Source organism: Podarcis filfolensis, assembly GCF_964270895.1.
Source record: "Podarcis filfolensis genome assembly, chromosome: 4".
Lineage (NCBI taxonomy): Eukaryota > Metazoa > Chordata > Lepidosauria > Squamata > Lacertidae > Podarcis > Podarcis filfolensis.
The window spans coordinates 79,789,756-79,810,299 of record NC_139607.1 but is presented as its reverse complement, the minus strand read 5'-3'; the positions used below and the strand labels follow the sequence as shown (position 1 = coordinate 79,810,299).

General features: G+C 43.3%; 1 protein-coding gene across 10 annotated transcripts in view; it reads right to left on the bottom strand.

The window, feature by feature from the left end:
* ATP8A2 (ATPase phospholipid transporting 8A2) overlaps positions 1-20,544 on the bottom strand; it is a 325,405-nt gene that overhangs the window by 4,907 nt on the left and 299,954 nt on the right. For 7 of the 10 annotated variants that reach the window (XM_083609007.1, XM_083609010.1, XM_083609011.1 and 4 more), the window contains 2 exons: positions 19,098-19,186; positions 14,250-14,354 (listed from right to left, as the gene is read on the bottom strand). In XM_083609007.1, coding sequence (XP_083465133.1) covers positions 14,250-14,354; positions 19,098-19,186 — 194 coding nt within the window. The remainder of the gene's footprint in view (positions 1-14,249; positions 14,355-19,097; positions 19,187-20,544) is intronic. The other 3 variants (XM_083609009.1, XM_083609013.1, XM_083609014.1) reach the window with 1 other exon arrangement.

Below are 20,544 nucleotides of genomic sequence, written 5' to 3'. Positions count from 1 at the left end.
TTGAGACCGTGCTACCTCCCAGCCCTGCGTGGAGGGCTGACGACTGAACCTGAGACCTTCTGCTTGCAAAGCAGATGCTCAACCACCGAGTCGCAGCCAAGAAAAGCCAAGTGCAATTTTCTAAAACTTCACAAGGCGGGAACCCCAGAACTGCAAGCAGTAGATGAACTCGCCAAGGATCTTCATTCCACTAGGAGAGTAAACTCTATAATTTCCTTTGCTCCCGAAAAGAACAGTAAACATAAGAAAGAACTATTTTCTGCAACGCGTGCCAGGACTATTGCACTGCTCAAAATCCATGGCATTTAGGCTTCCAGCAGATAAGCCAACACAAACATACTAATTCCTCCTCAGGATATTATGCAAACTGTAACGGCTCCCCTCCATCCCGACACGTGAGGCAAAAAAAACTCTGTCCAGAAAGGTTTGCCTGTATGCTTCTCCTTTGTCTGCAGAACATGTTACAACGTGAGCAGGAAGAAAAATGTTCTGGGAGATCCTGGCACCAACATGGCTCCTGTGAGTTGGTGGATTATGCCAGCGTCTCCATCTCTTCTTACTTCAGTGTGGGCAGCACCTTGGGGACAGTGCAAGCCAGGACAATCACTAATAAAGGCCTAATAAAGTCAATACATGGAAGGGTAGCCAACATAGTGCCGCCCAGTGATGTGTTGTGGGCTGCAACTTCCATCATCCCCGACCATTGGCCCTGCTAGCTGGGGCTGGTGGAAGCTGTAGTCCACAATGTCAGGAGGGCACCAGGGTGTGGAAGGCCACACAACAAGAAGAACCCACAGCAGAACTCCTGGGTGTAATCTCGGTTCTCTCCACAAAGACTCATCCATGCATTTTAATCATCAGTGCTCTAATGATGACATGACCTCCATCATCATGATGTTTTCATCCCCAAAAAAGTTTTTGATTTGAGTTTCCATTGAAATGAGGCTGTATTTTAATGTTTTAATGTTGTATTTTAATCTTGTTTTTAAGTTGTATTTCAATCGATTTGTTTTTATATTGGGTGTTAGCTGCCCTGAGCCCGGTCTTGGCTGGGGAGGGCGGGGTATAAATAATAATAATCATCATCATCATCATCATCATCATCATCACTGACTGAAGACAGCCAGCTGTTTGTAAGGCTGGAGGTGACAATAGAGAAGGATAGTAAAAACAACAAAAGCAACAGGAAATCCATTGCAGAGAGAGAGAGAGAGAGAGAGAGAGAGAGAGAGAGAGATACAGATTTGCACAGGATTTGTATATGCTCATTTAGTTATTTATTAAATTTGTATATGATTATTTAGTTATTTATTAAATTAAGTCACTTTATCTTGCCCAGGGCAACCTAAAGCAATTTAGAACCAACCAAACAGACAGACAACCCTCGGCCCCGAGATATATGGAAACCAAGAGGAAAAAGAAATAAAAAACATCCCACTCACTTCTAAAAGGCCAGGTAGTTTTTAAAATTAGTTTTTATGAAATATTTTCTTGTGCAACAAACAAACCAACAAACCAAATAAAAAGAAAGGAAAAAAGGCCAGATAGTTAAAAGGCCAAAGGCATGATTATAGAGGAAAGTTTTTGCCTGGCACCTAAAGATATATAACGATGGTGCCAGGCGAGCCTCCCTGGAGATAAGGGATGATGGGAGTTGTAGTCCAACACCATGTGGAGGCCACTACGTTGGCTACCCCTACATTGTATGTACACAATTCTTTTGTTGTACTCTCACCTCCAGTCAAACTAGGTTTTCAGAATAATACAAAGAGTAACATATTGGACCAGAGAAGAAAGTGACAGTGATTGTTCTTTTAAAATACCTTTCCCTCTGGCACAAACCTTCAAGGGTGTTCTCCAAGAACTGTTGCCTATGGAAGAAGTGGAATTGCCACATAGAACTACAGATATCCTGCCACATAGAACTACCCCATATCCTGATGGGGTTTTTGTTGTTGTTACAAATCTTGAACTGGGCAACAGGACAGATGCTGCGAGACAGCAGGGAAGAATAAAACATCACTCAGAGCCCTTTGGAGTTTTCTTTGCTGGGGACCAGCTCTATTAGTTCCAAGCTTATCTGGATTTGGTCCTTTGTCTTGGGCCAGTATCTATGAGATACTGATCCCGTTTGCATGTAAATGTGAAGCCAAATCATGGCTCAGCACAAGCATGGAGAGATCATGGCCTCTTGGCTCCTTCTCTGGTCCTGCTGCTTCTGGGAGCTAATACATGGCTTGTGTCATTTGAACCCACGTACATGGTTTGTCTTGCTCCAGACCAAAAACAAGCTGTATCCATGGTCTGTTCTTCATTTGCACCTTCTGGTTCATCTGGAGGAGATAAACCTCCAGGTTTGGATGACATACTAAGCCAAACTATGGTCCAGTTCACAGCAATGCAGCAGCTTCAGTTTCTGTTCTGGGAGCTCATGTACTTGCACTAAGCCATGATTTGGCTTTGTGTTATGTGTGAACTAAACCTATGATTTTCAGGTTCTGCAGTTCATTGTTTAGAATTTAAACCTTACTGTCACTGTTACAAATGCTTGCGAAATGTGATGGGGCTCCTAGCGAGTGTGGGAAATGTTAAAGTTATCAATTCTGTTAGTGATGCGTATGTCCTGTTCGCTGCCCCCAAATGATGCATTCTTTTCCACCTGGGAAAAGGGGGTGGGTTGGGAATAATTGTTCTAGGGCATCAGCTAAGCCCCAATTAACAACAGTAAAAAGGATCCTTTGTCTTTTCAGCCCCTCCCGCAAAGGAAAGGAGTCCCTAAGCCTGGGCAAAGAACATCTGTCTTTACACATTCAGTTGACAAGCATCAAAACAAACAGAATAATTCAAAGCTGACCACAGGGTCCCACTGGCTTATTCGTTGGAGTAATTAAAAAAAGATGAGCTTCACCACCAATTAACCTACTGAGCGCTAATTAGTGTTAATGAGGATTCGAGGCACTTGCTGCAGCTTGACCCAGAATGTCCTCCAGAGTTCACTAATTGGCTGGTGGCAAAAGCGAGACACAGACAGAAGGGAAGGTTAAAGTGGATGCAGGTGTCTTGGTGATAGAACAGGCACATCCTGGGAAACTGGGTGCCTCTGCCGGGGTTTTAAAAATTCAGGTTGTCCCTCCCCCAGCTCTGGCCCCTAACAAAAGAGCAAGTTAGAAGCTGTGCTCTGACATGATTTGTGAGCAAAGCGACAGGATCCTGGTGACGGGAGGGGGATATTTTTTTTAAAAAAACCAAACAGAAGTCACTCCCATCTACTGGGGATTTCTCCTATGAAAACCCCACTTAAACGTGCAAGATTTCTTATGCACATTTCATGCATTTTATGTTGGGCTTACTTCCAAGGAAATGAGTTGAGAAGAGAGGAGGTCATTAGCAAGCAGCAGCCTGGGAACTTGCTGGTAAAGGGATGGAGCTCACCTGCTGACATCCGCTCGAATAATTAAACAAAAGAAAAACTAGGTGAACAAGGAAGTGTTGGAGTGGACAGGGAAATGCACTCAAGTGCCTGGCTCAGTTTTTTATATATATATGCTATCAGGCTTTTCTGCATTTATTAATGCCATGCCATGAAATAAGCAATTTCCCCCCTTAAATATGCAAATTGTTCTGTGAAATAAGCACATTTCCACTGTGAAATACAGGCTGACACATGGCCTACTTTAGCGTTGTCTCTAGCCTTACACTTCCCCTCTGGTTCTTTTCCAAAAATATAATTAATAATAATAGTAAAAAAAAAAAAAAAGATTTCCATTTGCTAGCATATGTGGCTATGGGTTGGATTTTAATTTATATAGATATTTCAGTAAAGTGACAGCTCTCAGAACTAAACTAAGTAATGAACTTCTTCTGTTCAGTTTAAAACCTCATTAAGTCGGTACCCATATCATCACTGGAGAACAAAGCCCCAATAAATGTTTAGGGAAAGGAGTAGCATCTCACAGGGCACTATGGGATCTCTTCAGGCCGGACTGAGAACATCTGCCCAAACTGAAGCATCTTGTGATATTATCTGCAAGCATCAGAAGTGCTGGAACCGTGTGCCTGGTCCCTGAAGTTCAAAGTTGGTTCACTATCCCCTTAAAATTTCTTATGGCAGGAGTGGATAACCCGTGGCTCTCCAGATGTTGCTGGACTACAACTCTCATCCTACCTGATCATGGGCCATGTTGGTGGGGGCTGATGGGAGTTGGAGTCCAACAAGATCTGGGACCCCAGGTTCCCTATTGCTACTACAGGTCCCTTTCCAAACAAGTAGAGTGGCTGGGGAAACCCAGCCAGATGGGTGGGGTATAAATAATAAAATTGTTGTTGTTGTTACTACTCCAAACCCTTCCGATGTAGGCTGTTATTTTGTGGCAAGTCCAAATGGAATGCATGCACCAGTTTGTTGGATGTTACCATGTCTGCTTCTTTCTTTCTTTCTTTCTTTCTTTCTTTCTTTCTTTCTTTCTTTCTTTCTTTCTTTCTCTCTCTCTCTCTCTCTCTCTCTCTCTCTCTCTCTCTCTCTCTCTCTCTCTCTCTCTCTTTCCTTCCTTCCTTCCTTCCTTCCTTCCTTCCTTCCTTCCTTTCAATAGAGGGAGTTTCATGATTTGACCAGCTAAATAAGATACTCTCTTTAAGAACTGAACCCAAATTCTAAAAGTGTATATGCCTCTGAAACATTACTGCTGTTATATGCCACATTTGCTTTTATTTTTAAAAGGTAGGCAGACAATGGTAAATTCCTGGCTGTTCATACTTTTGCTCTCCATACCTGGACTGGGCTTCCAAGGTATAAAGGGACAGGGCAGTACCCAACTAATGCGTCTCCATCAACAAAAGGATTTCCACTTATGCAATGGGACTTTCCTCCATCTCTCCTGCCTCCCACAACTGCACTAGAGGGTTGGAAGAGTCTCCAGAACAGATTTAGGGACTGCAAGGGGGAGATGGGAGGAGTCCCATTTTGCAAGTGGATGGGAGACTTACTTAGTGCTTTGCTGGACACAACTCACAATGTATGCCTTTTTTCATACATGTATAATTTTACAGGGAGCTCACAGTCATTCTAGGTTTAAAAGTGCTAACTAAGTGTACCTGATCCTAACAAGCCACAAACATTCTGAGCTAACTCACTGAAATGCATGAGCCACAGAATAACAATTTATAAAGGGAGGAAAAAAACCCTTCCTCCTGTATGATTATTCTGCCCTTGCTTTAAGGTCCTCTTTGGGCACCACACCTACTGAAAGGATCACAACTTCTCCATTGTGCCACCCCAATTTTGGAACTCGCTACCCAGGTACATCCACCTGGTGCCTACTCTTTGGAGTTTTTAACATGCAAGATGACAACATGTTTATTTTACCATGCTTTTTAAACTTCAGGATATTGGTTTAAAACCAAACAAGAACAAATCAATGTCACTTTTAATGACATTTTATTTTTTAGCTGCCATCGCTTCTAGTATTTCAGGGTCATTTGCTTATTTTGATGACTGGTTTGGACTTTTTAATCTATTTTTTTGTTTATTGTATTTTCATTGTATAACTTGATTTGGAAAGCCGCCTTGAAATGGTCTCTTTTAAGACATGGCATAAGTACCATATATCAAATAAATATATATGCGTTCATCTCCGCTTCGATCTCCAGTAATTAATAAATGGAGGCCTTTCAAAATGTCTTGTGGTTTGTTTGCCTTTTCTCCCATTTTCACGGACTCTGTCAAATTTGCCATTTCAGCTATTTTCCAGCTTTGGTTCAGTTGTGCTGTTGAGAGAAAGAATTTAACAGCGACACCATTTACTTGCTACTGATATTTTATTTGCCTTTAAGAGGTTCCAGACTAGTTTGACATGGATTTTGCTGATGGGCTTAATTTAAATGGTCTAACAAAACACTGACAGGATTACTGGGGATACGGTTAGATGTGATTGCTTTGTTTCTGAGAAGGGCTTTTCTCTATCCAACAGTGCAATCCAGTACAATGTCAACTCAGAAGGAATATCTGTTGAGTTCAACAGGACTCACTTCCAGGTAAGTGTGCATGGCAACCTCCACCAATCTGGTGCTCTCCAGATGTGTTGGACTACAGCTCCCATTGAGCTGAAAACATCTGGAGGGCACCAGGATGGCAAAGGCTGGTGTATGTGATTACAGCCATATTCTCTTATTTTTGCAGAGTCCTGCCCAAGGTGCCTAAAATCAGCTTTATGTTACCAGAACTTGAACTCTTTTCCATTTTCAATCAACCTGGTACTGTAAGGTAAAGGGTAAAGGGACCCCTGACCGTTAGATCCAGTTGTGGCTGACTCTGGGGTTGTGGCACTCATCTCGCTTTATTGGCCGAGGGAGCTTCCGGGTCATGTGACCAGCATGACTAAGCCGCTTCTGGCGAACCAGAGCAGCGCACGGAAACGCCGTTTACCTTCCTGCTGGAGCGGTACCTATTTATCTACTTGCACTTTGACATGCTTTTGAACTGCTAGGTTGGCAGGAGCAGGGACCGAGCAACGGGAGCTCACCCCGTTGCGGGGATTTGAACCACCGACCTTCTGATCGGCAAGTCCTAGGCTCTGTGGTTTAACCCACAGCGCCACCCGTGTCCCATCTGGTACTGAGTCAGAGCATTTATTGGCCCACCTAGCTCTCTGTACAGTGGCAGGCAGAGAGTATCCAGGGATTCAGGCAGGGGACTACCCTAGGTCTACATGTGAGTAATGGACCTGGGATCTTTTGCATGCAAAAGATTGCTCTTCTACTAAGTTACAACCATAAAATAATAACTAGCAATGATCCTAATTATTATTTTAGCTGCACTGCTGGTGTCATCACTGACACTGATAGACTATCAATTATCTGGCGAGAAAGTATAGGTCTTATAATTGCTATAGATGGGGAGCGAAAGGCTTTCGACTAGCCTTTGTTTGTTCGCATGTGTATTCTGTTCTTTCAAAGAATCAAGGGATCCCCACCCCCCTTTATCCTCACAACTGTCAGTTACCCTGAGCATGCTGTGTGTGGATTTGAACCCTCGTCTATTCGGTTCAAATTAAGCACTCTGTTCATTTTGCTACGCTGGCTTTTTAGGTATATTAACAAATTGCTGCTTTGGTAAATCTATTCCAATGGTTAGCTTTTAAGTGGGATATCTGATTCAGAAACTCAAAAGAGGACCAGGGACGCTTTAGTTGTGATCGCTGCATTGTGGGGGGTTGGACTAGATGGATCTTGGGGTCCCTTCCAACTCTACGATTTTATGACCAAATTCTCTGAACTTAAATCAGGGTGAGGGAACCTGTGCCATCCAGCAGTTGTTAAATTATAGGTCCCATCACCTCCAACTATTGGCTTTGTTGGCTCATGGGAGTTGTGAGTCCAGCAACAGCAGCACCCCTGGTATTTTACCAGCTTTCCCCCAGGTTATGAGGACCATGAGTGGTGTAGACGAGAGAGAACATGGCAGGGGGCACAGTTCTGGGATTTTTATTTTTTGGAACACCAGAATTATTGAGGGACCCTCTTTGCTCTGGCTAGTGAATTAAGTAATAACAAGACTTTCCACTCTATTTGTATCTGTTTAGCACCGAGGAGGCCAGAGTAGGAGGGAAATAATCTAGCTGGATACTTCTTTCCTTTTATTTGATGGTGTTCCTACTTCATGCCGGCAGTTCAAATGGAAACACGTTTTTTCTTGCAGAATTGTTTGCACTTCTTATTAAAAGCCACAAGGGTCCTGGCTGAGGATATTTTGCCGAAGCTCAACATTTTTTAAAGGCTGAACCTATGCCGTCAGGATGAGTTCCAAAGAGCATATATCCAGGAAACTCTGCACAGAATTGTAGTTTTGCTTAAAGCTTTTAAAGATTTGTGTGAAGAGGAAGCAGTAATGCTGCCATGTCTGTGTAAGTCTTCGCAGGGGGTCTCAGCAATAAATCAGGATGGAAATTTATTCCTCTTCCAAGAAAACTCTGGGAACTGTAGCTCTGTGAGGGGAATAGAAGTCTCTTAACAACACCCACAACTCTGTAATTCCCAGGATTCTTGGGGGGGAGGGAGCCATGGCAGTTTAAAGTAGTATAATAGTGCTTTAAATGTATAGTCTGGATGGGGTAAGAAGACCTTCCTCTTTTAAAGCAGAGCTCTTTCCCAGTCTGTATCTGTATTATTATTACTTTAATTTTTTTGATTGAGGGGCAGACTGAGGTTAGTGGGGCACTGCCCTTTCCACTGTAATGAAATACCCTCCACTGGACTGGATCAGGGCATCCTGGGAGTGGTGTGATTCAGATGCATCTCAGATGCTTTCTTTTTGTGTCCCTGGGGTCTTCTGGAAAGAGAGGGTCTTTCTAAGCCCTCATGTCAGCAAGGCTCCATGCTGGAGTATATATGTGCTGAGAGGGGGGGTGTATCTTGCACTGCTATTTCAGGGACCAGATAGGCAAAACCCCCAACAACAACAACAAACCCCCACACACTGAAGAGAAGTTAAATAAAGAGCTGGTCACGCAGCTCCTTTTACCAAAGCAACAAAAGCAACAAGGTGCAACCAGAAGCACTTAGATGGAAAAGAATCCCCGCCACAACATCATTCGCTCCTTGTTGGGCAGAGACAGTGTGGAGACCGTGGGGATCTCTGGTTTTTAAACCTAAGAATGAAGGATGATCAGGTTTGTTGTGCCTGATTAAAATCAAAGAGCCAGCTAAAAATGCCAGAGCCTTGTGGTGGTGAACTTAAAGATTTTCAGTTATAGGAGGCAAACGAAAACTTGGGGCAACTTGACACTTTTGAGGCTTATTTCTGTCTGCGTGGGGCTACTCCTCACAGAAAAGGCATGTGCAGGGGGCTAGTTGTGGCTGTTATGAGAGCCAGGAGACCCTCGGTCCCAGTGCTGATGGATTTATATCACAGAATCATTAAATGTTAAGAGTTGGAAGGGATGCATAGGGACATTTGTTCAATCCCCTGCGATAGAACATTTATTGCCCACCTTTCTTCCATCATGGAACTGAAAGTAGCACCCATGAGGTTCCCAGACAGTCTCTCACCCAGGCACTGACCAGATACAGCTCTGCTTCACTTCAGCAAAGCCATTCTTTAGATCAGGGGTCAGCAACCTTTTTCAGCCATGGGCCGCTCCACCGTCCCTCAGACCATGTGGTGGGCCAGACTATATTTTTTTGGCGGAAATGAACGAATTCCTATGCCCCACAAATAACCCAGAGATGCATTTTAAATAAAAACACACATTCTACTCATGTAAAAATACGCTGATTCCCAGACCGTCCAAGGGCCGGATTAAGAAGGCGATTGCGCCGGATCTGGCGCCCGGGCCTTAGGTTGCCTACCCCTGCTTTAGATTATGCCCCATAAAGGCAGTATATGTGGAGAGCAGCAGGAGTAACTCCCAGGTGGTGCACATATTACTGGCTTAAAACGGAGCGAGGTTCTTTCCTCCCTGTTGCGTTTCAAAACACATTTGCACATTGTTGTGGACATGGGTGTGGTTGGATGTGTTTTCAAGTCACATTAGCGTATGTTCTGGTAGGGGTTGGGGACATCAGCACATAAGCTATGAGGAAGAAAGAACCCAACTTAAGGGTGTATTGGTAAAGCCGGCATTTATAGATTTGGGGACTTGCTTTTATTTATTTTTGTAAGCAGTGTTGCTTTTAACAGAGGGATTTCAAATCTTAGTCATTTAGGTGTGGTTGGGGCACTATAAATGCAACCGAGTTTTACAAATCTTTGTAAACACCTGTGTTTTTTTAATTTTGAGAATTTTAATAGTTTCATTTTGCTTTTGTAAACCACTTACGGTTTTATTATACTCAAAAATGTTGTAAAAAAGAAGTTCTCTACCTATTTTCTTATGCTAGTCTGCAAAAGGAGCTGAACGAAAAAGACCAAGCAGCTTAGCGCATGGGACCAGAGAAGCTGATTGTGATGACAGTCTGCTTATCTCCCAGAACTGCCTGAACAAAGCTAACCCCTAGTGGGAATACTTGCAAGAACCCTCCCAAGGAACACTAACATTTCAGCAGAAGAAACTGGGAAAACGCTACTGCAACCTTAGCATAACTGCTTGCACACCCATCCTATTCACAACTCACTAGAAACAAGGCGATTGTGATTACACACTCACCTCCCTAGGTTTAATGCTACACAGAAACAACATAGTTATCAGTGCAGGCCTACAGCAGATGTGAGTTAGAAGAACTAAAATAACACACCACAATTTTCACTCCCTCCAAAATTAGTGTCCAGACAGACTGCCCCATCAGGAAATTCCCAGCGTATGGGTCCCCCCAAAAAACCGCCTCCCTTCCCCCAAAGACAAGCACATGTTTCCAAGCAGGTGTGAAAGAGCCAGGACTCAAACAAGGCGATAAAAGACAGAGCAATTCTCAGAAGGCACACAAGAGGCCTCATCATAAGCATGACACATCAACTTAAGGCCAGGCAGAGAAACTCCACTATTATCTAGTTTGCAGATGGACCACCCAGAAAACCTGGGTGCAATTAGGAAGGAGAAAAAACAAATGTGTGTTGGGGGGAAAAGGGGGGGGGATCCTTTGGGGAAAAGGGAATGGACCGAAGGAGCTGGCAGTGATTCCTTGTATTGTCCTGCATGGAAGCCTTCTGAGAATGAGGGAAGGCTGTAATGAGGAGGAGTACAGATGAAAGCATTTGGGAAAGAGAACGTAATGAAATAAATGGCTATGAAAACATACAATCGAGGAATGAATCACAGCATGGCAGTTGCATTTGGGGAATGCCAAAACAGTAACTCAACATGACTGGGGAAAGCAGATCACACAAGAGACAAGAAACACACACACACACACACTGCGTTACACTTAACACATGCACACAGCCTTCCAGGTGACAATGATCAAGAGATGATGACTTTATAAACAAAGGCTGTGATACAAGAGGGAACCCACGAAGCAGTAGGAGCTGCATAACTTTAAATAGAGCTTTAAATAGCTGAGATCCCTCAGATTAGCAGGGAACGAGAACCAACCCCCTCACCCCCTTGAACAGCCGATTAGCAGATTTCAGCTTTTGCAAAAAGAGACCCTTCTGCATGGAACCAGGAGCAGGAACTGAGGACTAGAGTCTCCACACACAGAATTGCATTCACAGGTATAGAATCCTGTTTTGGGTAGCGTTATGGTCCTTGGCTGGATCAAAGTGAAAAAGTTCAGTACGGAGCAAACACAGAATGAGTTGCAACAGAATATGATCCATGCTGAAGAATGAATGGATGACAAAATAAAGCTAAATGACCTGACATTTGCTGTACAAATTATACCAGTATACCAAAGATAAGAAATTGTACAAGCAGAGTTGAGAGATGCGAATGGGGTGGAATCCACACAGTTTCTTGTATTTCAGAAATGTTTATCCAGCTAATCCCAAAGTCATAAGACGTCCTGGCACAGTTGAGGCTGCAATCCTATACACGTTTAACTGGAAGTAAATCCCACTGAGTCCAGTAGGACTTCCTCCAATCCTGAGTAGACATGCGTAACATTGCACCATAAATATTGGTACATTCATACCGTATGTTAGGATACTATTATAAACAGCTATGGCTTGCCCCAAAGCATTCTGGGAACTGTAATTTGTTACAAGTGCTGAGAGTTCGTAAACGACCCCATCGCAGAGCTACAACTTCCAGAGTTCCCTGTTAAGAAGGGATGGCTGTTAAACCACACTTGAGAATTGCAGTTTTGTCAGGGAAACAGCCCCCCCATCAACTCTTAGCACCCTGAACAAACTACAGCTCCCAGAACTCTAAACAGCTAAACAATAGGCTAAACATCAGGAATAACCTTCTGGCAGTAAGAGCTGTTCAACTGTGGAATGGACTTCCTCAGGAGGAAGTTTTTTAAGCAGAGGTTGGATGGCCGTCTGCCATGGATGCTTTAGCTGAGATTCCTGAATTGCAGGGGGTGGACTAGACGACCCTCGGTGTCCCTTCCAACTCTTATGATTCTATGGCAGTTCAAAGTGGAATCACAGTGGTGTGAATGCGGTCTGACACTACAAACAGACTAAATACAAACCAGAGGATCTCAGAACCTTACAGTTTAATTATTAAGAGTTCCAAGGTTGCTGCCTGGCTATTTAAGGAAATAAAAGTGATGCGTTTACTCCTCCACTTGCCTCAGAAGCAGCTACAATATGGCAATTAGTTTCTGTCAGAATGGGCATAAAAGCCTCAGAAGGCTGCCCTTTCGTACCAGAATGGAATCTTTCTTTGAAGTCTCATTCCACTCAGGTTGGTAGTTTAGATGGTTTGGTCAAATCCCATTTAATTATCATGAAGTCCCTCGGCGGGTCACACGGTGCCATATTGTTTGAAGAACACAAGTGTTAGTTATAAAACCTTTTCGAACTTGTTCAGCTCCTCGATTTGCCGGCGCACAATTGCATTCTAAAAAGGGCTAAATGAACCCTTCTGAAAGTGGGGTGGGATGGGGGGGGGGAGGAGAAGCCTCGCTAGAATTCTCTCCGAAGCCTTTCAGGCCGGACAAAAGTCCCCACAGAGCACATAACGCTCCTGTACAATGGGGCGTTTAATAATAGCGGTGTGTTCCATATGGTCTAGCCACACAATGGACAAGCGAGGACAGCTTAAGGCTGAAAGTGTAACAAGCCACAAGGTGAGACCAGGATGTTGTTTGCTGCGTCGAAGCATTCCATTCATAGCAGAGGTAATCACTGCTTGCTTTATCCAGACAATTGCACGGCAGCCCTTAAACACTGGGTTAGTGACACTTAACGAAGCCCAGCGGGATTGTGAACGCTTGAAACAAAGGGGGGCGGAATACTACCTTTGATAATGCATGAACACTGCCCTGGATCCAAAAAACTTCATGACTATCAGTTGCTAGGAATCACAAGTGGGGAGAAAGCTATTGAGCTCACATCTCGCTTCCCAAAGGCATCTAGCTCATCACTGTGATGGAGCAGTTGACCCCTTTTGTCTGGTCCAGCAGTTCTGTGCAGCTTCCAGCTCCTTGCGTTACACAACAAGCCTCTTTTGAGCGAGGCCGGAAAAGCGTTTTACGGAATTTATTTAGTTAAAACATTTGTGCTACCCCCACCAGCCAATGGTTATTGCAGCGCCTTACGTCATATAAAAACCCCAATCGAAACAGCAATCAGATACTAACACAAATGCCCCAACCCAGTATATTAGGAATCTCTTTGACGCGAGCTGCTTTGGAGGTCATGTCTCAAAAGCAAGACAAACAGACAGTAAGTAAGTTATGTAAATAAATAAAGAAGAATAGTAAATTGGATTCAGTAGTCAGGTTAAATAAAAGCATATGGCATGGTGGAATCTACAATTAAATGGGGGAAAGTCAAAGATTCTACTGGGCATGACCAAGTCCTGCCAAAAGCAGCTTTTTGGATCTCTTTGGGCGCTGTGGATAAGGGGTTAGGCGTGACTTAGTAACTTTCACCAAGAGTTTTGACCATGAACTGTAGCACCCAATACTATTACTGATCTTTGGCATAACATGAGAAATTCTCCTTTGTAGGCCCAATGGAAATTAAGAACGTAGGAAGCTGCCTCATATGGGGTGAGGCCACTGGTCCATCTAGAGAAGTATACTAACTGGTAGCAGCTTGCCAGGGTTTCAGACAAGGGGAAATCTCCAGTCCTATCTTGAGATTCTGGGGATGGAACCAAGGACCTTCTGCACGCAGAGCAAATGCTCTATTACTGAGCTACACCAGTAACTCAATGGACCGACACACCCCTTTCATAACTTGAACTCGTTTCAAGGGGGCTTGGGAACAAAAGGCTTTGAGTTGACGTAACCCACTGGATTCTGTTATCCCTATTTTTGTAAAAATATGGTCTTGATGCTTTTTTGTGTGTCAGTTGGTACAATAAATCAACAAGCGAGACAAGGCATCAATTTAACAAAGAAGCCACCTGAAGCACATCTTTGGATCGGCCTCAGCACCCAACGAAAACATTACATGCCATCATGCGAGAAGCACTAAATGGGGCCTTGGCCGCAAGCACCAAACTATGATGGATGGAGCAGTGAAAGATGGAAGCTTTTTCCCCCCCTTTCCTCCTTTTAAAATAAAGCAGATGAATGGATAAAATTGCTGAGGAGTCTGGAGGATCTCCCATGCACGGAGGAGAAAAAAAATAATGATGGTGGGGAAGGGGGAAAGTATTGATCTGGCATGCTTCCAGTTAAGATGGAATTGCCCCCACCTCTTTCCATTACTATCACGCAGCATAGATTTCCCCAGCTCTTTGGACTTAGCTTCCAACTCTTGAACCTGCTCCAGCAAAGTTTTATGGTAGGTATGCTTGGCCCTGTATCGCAGGAGAAAGACATAAAAACAAAGACACCAACAAATCAACTTTCATTGGATGTAAGAGACTCCAATTAGACAGTCAGTAGGGCTGGCTCAAGACCCTACTGCCCAGGTTCTTTTTCAAGGTTGAAGAGGATGCTGGACTGCAAAGCATGGATTGCATGCTACCTTCTCAGTGGCGCTATTCCAGCCTACACCAACTGGTGCCTTCCATATGTTTGGATCTCAACTCTCATCAGCCCCAACTAGCACACCTGGAGGGCACCAGGTTGGCCAAGGCTGTGTGTGCAGTCGGGTGAGCACTGAAGATTGGGGAAATAAAGAGAGTGCAGCAGCATAGCATGCTAGCACTTGATTCAGCTTGACAGTACCTGGGACAGCATCCATGTAGCGACGACAAAGCAGTTTGCTTTAACAGAACGTTCTTCTTGACTTTCATCAGAAAATAATACCCAGTGCCCAAGTGACAGATGGGTTACAGAGCGGGGATCTGCTACTGCCATCACTGGACTGCTCAAGAGTCGGCCATTCAACGAAAAGAGAAGGGATTAATTGAATATTCATAGAAGCAGAGCCTGATTCCATTTTGTCCTTTGAGCAGCACAGAAAACCTTAGGAGGCTCTTTGATAATGAATGGCCAATCAAATGTTCTGGTTTACATGGCCTTTTCTTCCTTAAATCACTGCCTCCTAAAGGTGGTTCTTCTCCCTTCTTAACATGCCACTTGCAGAGGGAGAGAGAAAAGGGTGTCTGCGGCCAGAATTTTCTGCTTCTGTGCAGAAAGAGTGCACCATTTTTCACTACCTGAACACAATAATAATAGGTGCAAACATCTGCATCTTCAGAGCAACTGGTAACCTTAATGCCTGGATTCATTTATTTTTCTGAAAGAATCCATTGTTCTCACTAAAGAGCAGAGCTCATCTCTAGCTGTTGCTCCATCACCTTTCTCCAAAGGGAAAGTCACAAGCAAGCCATGAGATAACTTGGATTTGCATTGGTCTACACAAATTATAGAATTTTCATCTGTGTCAGGTTTCGGCTTACTGGAGCAGCAGCAGCAAAAGAATGTCCACATTTTCATTTACGACACCCTATTATGTACTTGAAAGCTTCTTCAATTTTTCCCCCTGGCTGGCGTGAATGTTGTCAATGCAGGAGAGAATTTGGAAAAGAAATGGAAGGGTCATCACAGCCAGGGGTTTTTTCCATTTACGAGAGGAGCCAATTTCAAATGATGTCTATTTAAACCTCATTTGGGAAAACTGCATGGACATGTGGGATCAACTGTCCATCAGTAAGCCAAAACTTTATTCTGTAAATAAATATACTTGCTGATTAGATTTCTGTGACATACTTTTCAAGGCTCAGTCACAACTATTAATTGACCAAATAACATTAGCATGTCCTGAAAGTGTCTAACTGTAGGCAAAAGGACCACTATCTAAACTGCCCAATCTTCATAATGCCTTGAAATGGTATTAGTAGTGTTTACCTAGTGACAAACCTGGTGCCCTCTAAATCCTCTTGGACTTCAACTCCCATCAGCCCCAGCCAGTATGGTCAATGGTCAGGGATGATGGGAGTTGTAGTCCAGGAATGTCTGGTAGGCTAGAGGTTCCCCATCTCTGCTTACATGCTACCAACATCATTCATATTTTTTAAAAAAGATTATACAATTTAGACACCATTCTCATGCTTTGGTTTTAATAAAGTTTGGTCACCATTAACACCAGTTGTTCACTAGCATAGAAGTAGAGGGTATTTGCTAGGCTGGTTCACGTTATCACTTGATGATTGCAAGATGAAGTGATTGCTTGCACCACAGCCTGCATTTCATATGTTTGTGGACGCAATACTTTTAAAGGAGTCACTTCACACATCAATGGGCTGTATCTGATTTGGCAGGTCACCATTTGTGCAGACTCATAATATAAAATGTACACATCACCTTAGATGTAATAGTTCAACTTTCAAATGATGGGTTCATAAAGCAATGCATTTGGATAAGCACAAATTATAAGAGCAGGAAAAGGTGGGAACAATTAAGTCATTTTTTAAATTTTGTATGTTATGATCATATTTGTAAGCAAAGCAATAAAATGTCCCGAACCATTATTTAGAAACCTAGCTTGGCGATTGCCTATAAATACAAGGGTTGTAAACTGTCCGTTTATCAGATAAGATCTTGAGCTGAAAACTCTGAAGAGAGGGAGACATTGCTCCATCTCATGTCCGTAATAGCACAAGAGGCAAATCGGTATTTACTACAAAACAGCTTGATCTCATTTTTCCACAACAATCCTTGCAAAAATCCTACTGATGTATGTAAATGGAATACAAAAAGAGGCACTTGTTATGACCAATTAAAAGGTAACAGCTGAATCTTGCCCCTCTATCAAGTTATATAGCCGTCTCTCACTATCAGCACTCCAGTCAACTTAAAATTAAATCCATTTATCAGAGCAGCAAACTTCTTTTAGCCTAATGAGCCAAACTCTTTCCAGCTAAGAGGCTCAGGACTGGAGCATTCCCAGGCAATGACATCATCACCCAAGTTTTGTGATGGCAGCCATGGTATGTTTATTTTTTGTTTTTTAAATAAGCACACGTTGCCTTACAAGTCAACTCATCTTTTCCTGTGGCATTCGCAAAAATAAATATGGCAGTTGCCGGGACCCAGAATGGATGCTGTTGGTTTTTTTTTTTTTTTAAAGGGGGCCATAGCAGGCATAAGCAGTGGAGTCCTACTGGAGTCCTGGTGGCAGCCCAGCGATAAATGGTATTGGCACCAGCCCCAAGAAGGTTGTGACATGTCCCTATGTTTAGAACCAATACATTGCAGCTCCAGCCTCTGAAGCCCATGCAATACATACACTTTCCTTTCATAGAGACATACCCTGCCCATCATGACGACTGGTGTTTTCATATGGGATCAATACTGATATTGCAGCAGAACATCCACCAGTATAGATATTAGACATAGCCAAAATACTGACATGGTGACATTCCATTATCCTCTTGCACAGGGTTCTTCAACCCTGGGACCCCAGATGTAGTTGGACTACAGCCCCCATCATCCTTGACTATTGCCTATGTTGACTGGACACGATGGGAGTTGTAATCCAGCAACATCTGGGGACCTAAGGCTGAAGAACGCTGTGAGTCTAGCCCAGCCAAGAAATGAAACTACACAGAAAGACACAGGCTTATTGTAAATGGGTGGGGTGACTGGGAGCCATGAGGGGTAAAAACCCGGTTACCCTAACAGTGGCCTGAAGTGTACTCCTTAATTTTCTTCCATATACATTAAATACTGCCTTTCACTTCTGAGTGAGGCAGGAAGATAAAACACTGTTGTTTTAGTGGCAGCAAAACCTACCTGATTGGCCTGACCGCCACTGACAGGGATGCACCACCAGGGGGCATTGCAAAATAAAGGCCCTCTCCCTCCAGGTACATCATGCCTATCAGAACAGCAGCCATTTTGCTAGTAAATCACAGCTTTTGCTCTGTCAGGTCTTTTCCTTCCTTCCTCGTAAGCCCAACGTTGTCAACCCACTAAATTAGAAACCTTCAGCTCCTTACTCCAGTCAACACATGTCCAGAGAAAAATGGCCCAGTGGAGGAAACGGCTTGTTCCATCCTGGCTGTGTTTTCTTTCTTTTTTATGAAGGCCTACCTCCAACAAGCAGAGCGAAGGATAGCTGGAGGCTTAAATGTAAAGACAATTCTGTCTTCACCGGAAAATGCCAAAAAATGGTCTTGCTGGGGGTGTTGGCAAGGAACCCAGACAGAAGGATCAGTTCATAAGATTACTAAATATGTATCTTGCCACGAGATGACAGCATTATGGGCTACAATATTTTGATTTCATGGCACGGAAGCTACATGTGCAACCCTTTCTATGCTCAGCCCCTCATTCCGTTGCAACAGCTGGGATGTCTGTTGCTCAGTCTATCAAGGAGCATCTTGACATATCCCTTCAAATAGAAGCAGGGAAAAGCCATGGGGCTTAAAGACATGCTGTCTAGTTCAGATAAAACAGTAGCACAAGAGAAAGAGAGGAAAAGATACAAATGCTCTAGTGGGGGCGGGGGGGGGGGGGAGAAAGAAAGCTAAAAGCAAACAAGGCTTTTCCCCCATTCAAGATTTCATGTTAATATTTTTGTTATTCAAGCTGTAAACATTCATTATCATTAAGCAACGTCCTAGATGGGAGCGTGACGTTCACAGTCATCTTAATAGCATTTTAATAGGTGAACTTCTGTGCTATGTAAGGTCTTAGCCACCCCTTGGTTTAATGTGTGTGGTGAACCATATGTGGTTCAAAACGCACTTTAAGACAAGGAGTGGATGGACCCTAAGAAAATAAATTGCTACGTATATAAGCTTTTAACACCCACACAAACATTCTTCTGTGCAGCCCTTTGTTACAACAAGCGTAGCAAGTAGATATGACTATTTCTAATCAGGATATAAACTGGTCTTCAGTCTTGTTGCAACGTCCGCCTTTATGACTATTGTCACTACTGGAACATTTTTATTGTTTGTGTTGGTGAAGCTGGCTAGCAACCTGTATGGCTGCTGCAACCACCACTTCAACAGATCTGCAGCAATTTTTCACCGAGATTAAGATTAGTGGCTGTTAAGATTAAGAGAGAGAATCTCATTCTTATTTTGAATTTCAACATTCTTTTCAACAAGAGGTGCAGTTAATGAGGCATTCCCCCAACTTACGCTCTCCACGCCACATCTTTAACAAGGCACGCTGTGGGCACCAGAAATAAACCGAGCCAGAAGTATCCACACCTCAGCACCATTCCTGCCTGTAAGGAGGGAGAAATAAATGCAGTGTTAATCGCGATCACGTTACACAATGTAGCAGGGACTGGCTGAAATTAAAGGGTAAGTTAATAACACTGCGTGAAAAAGGAATATAATAAAAACAACTGAAAAGCAATGTATTGCACGTTGATCTACTGATTTTATTTCATTCCAAGAATTGCCACCCAATTACTGTTGTTGGTTATTCATTCGCAAGTCCTACCTTCCAACTCAGTGGGCCTTCAGAGAAGCTTATGGTCATTACAAGGCAAACATTACAAGTTCTCACAGCACAACACAACCCATTATAACTGTGGCAAATATTTCTTGACATTCAATGACATTGTGTGATTGATGCCACTCTTAGGTTGCAACTCAGTGGTGGTCCTCTATATGTTGGTGGAACTCCAACTCCAACCATCCATAGCCATTGGCCATGATGGTTGGGGTTGATGGGAGTTGGAATCGAACAACATCCGGTGACCCCCCTCCCTTTTAATGCTTCAGGAGGAAATGCACACTTATGCTAGGTTGCTTAATGCTGCTTCAGAAACAGAGGAGTGGTCCTCATACTAAGTCTGACCATCAGTTCATCTACCTCAGCACAGCCTACAGGAGGGATCGCCAATTTGATGCCCTCCAGACATTGTTGGACTACAAATCCCATCAACCCTAACCACTAGCAATATTGGCTGAGGCCGTTGGGAGTTATAGTCCAACGTCTGGAGAACATCACACTGGCTACTCCTGGTTTACAATGACTGGCAGTGGCTCTCCAAGCCAATTGAACTTGGCTCCTTCTGCATGCAAAGCAAACACTCCACCACTAAGGTATAGCTCTTCAGAGGCCCATCACATATTGTCATCAGTTCCTCTCCCACATACACTCTTTCAAAATCTTTTTTACTTACTTTGCCAAACCTTTATTAGGCATTACACATATAGGCCATCATAAAACATCCATATATAAAATTTTAAAACATATACAAATGAACAGCCATGTAAAAATATGTAATAATGAGGATTTTCATTGGAGTTTCTTCCCGCTAAATAGTGCCATTCATCACCCTAAGAGATACTATTGATAAAAACTCAGCCACCCTTGTAGCTACTTCCGGGTTAATGTCAGACAGATAGTATCTGATATTTTCATTGTGCCATGATGTTAGACTACCCAGAAAAAGGGGATAGCACACATTTGGGTAGCTGGTTGTACAATGGACAGTATAGAAAAGAATATGTTCTACTGTGTCTGGCACTTCAAAAAACACCCACAATGCCTATAATTTCTGGGGATGTTTAAATATCTGCCCTTGACAAAAGCTGAGGGGAAAACGTTCTAACATAATGGTCTAACATA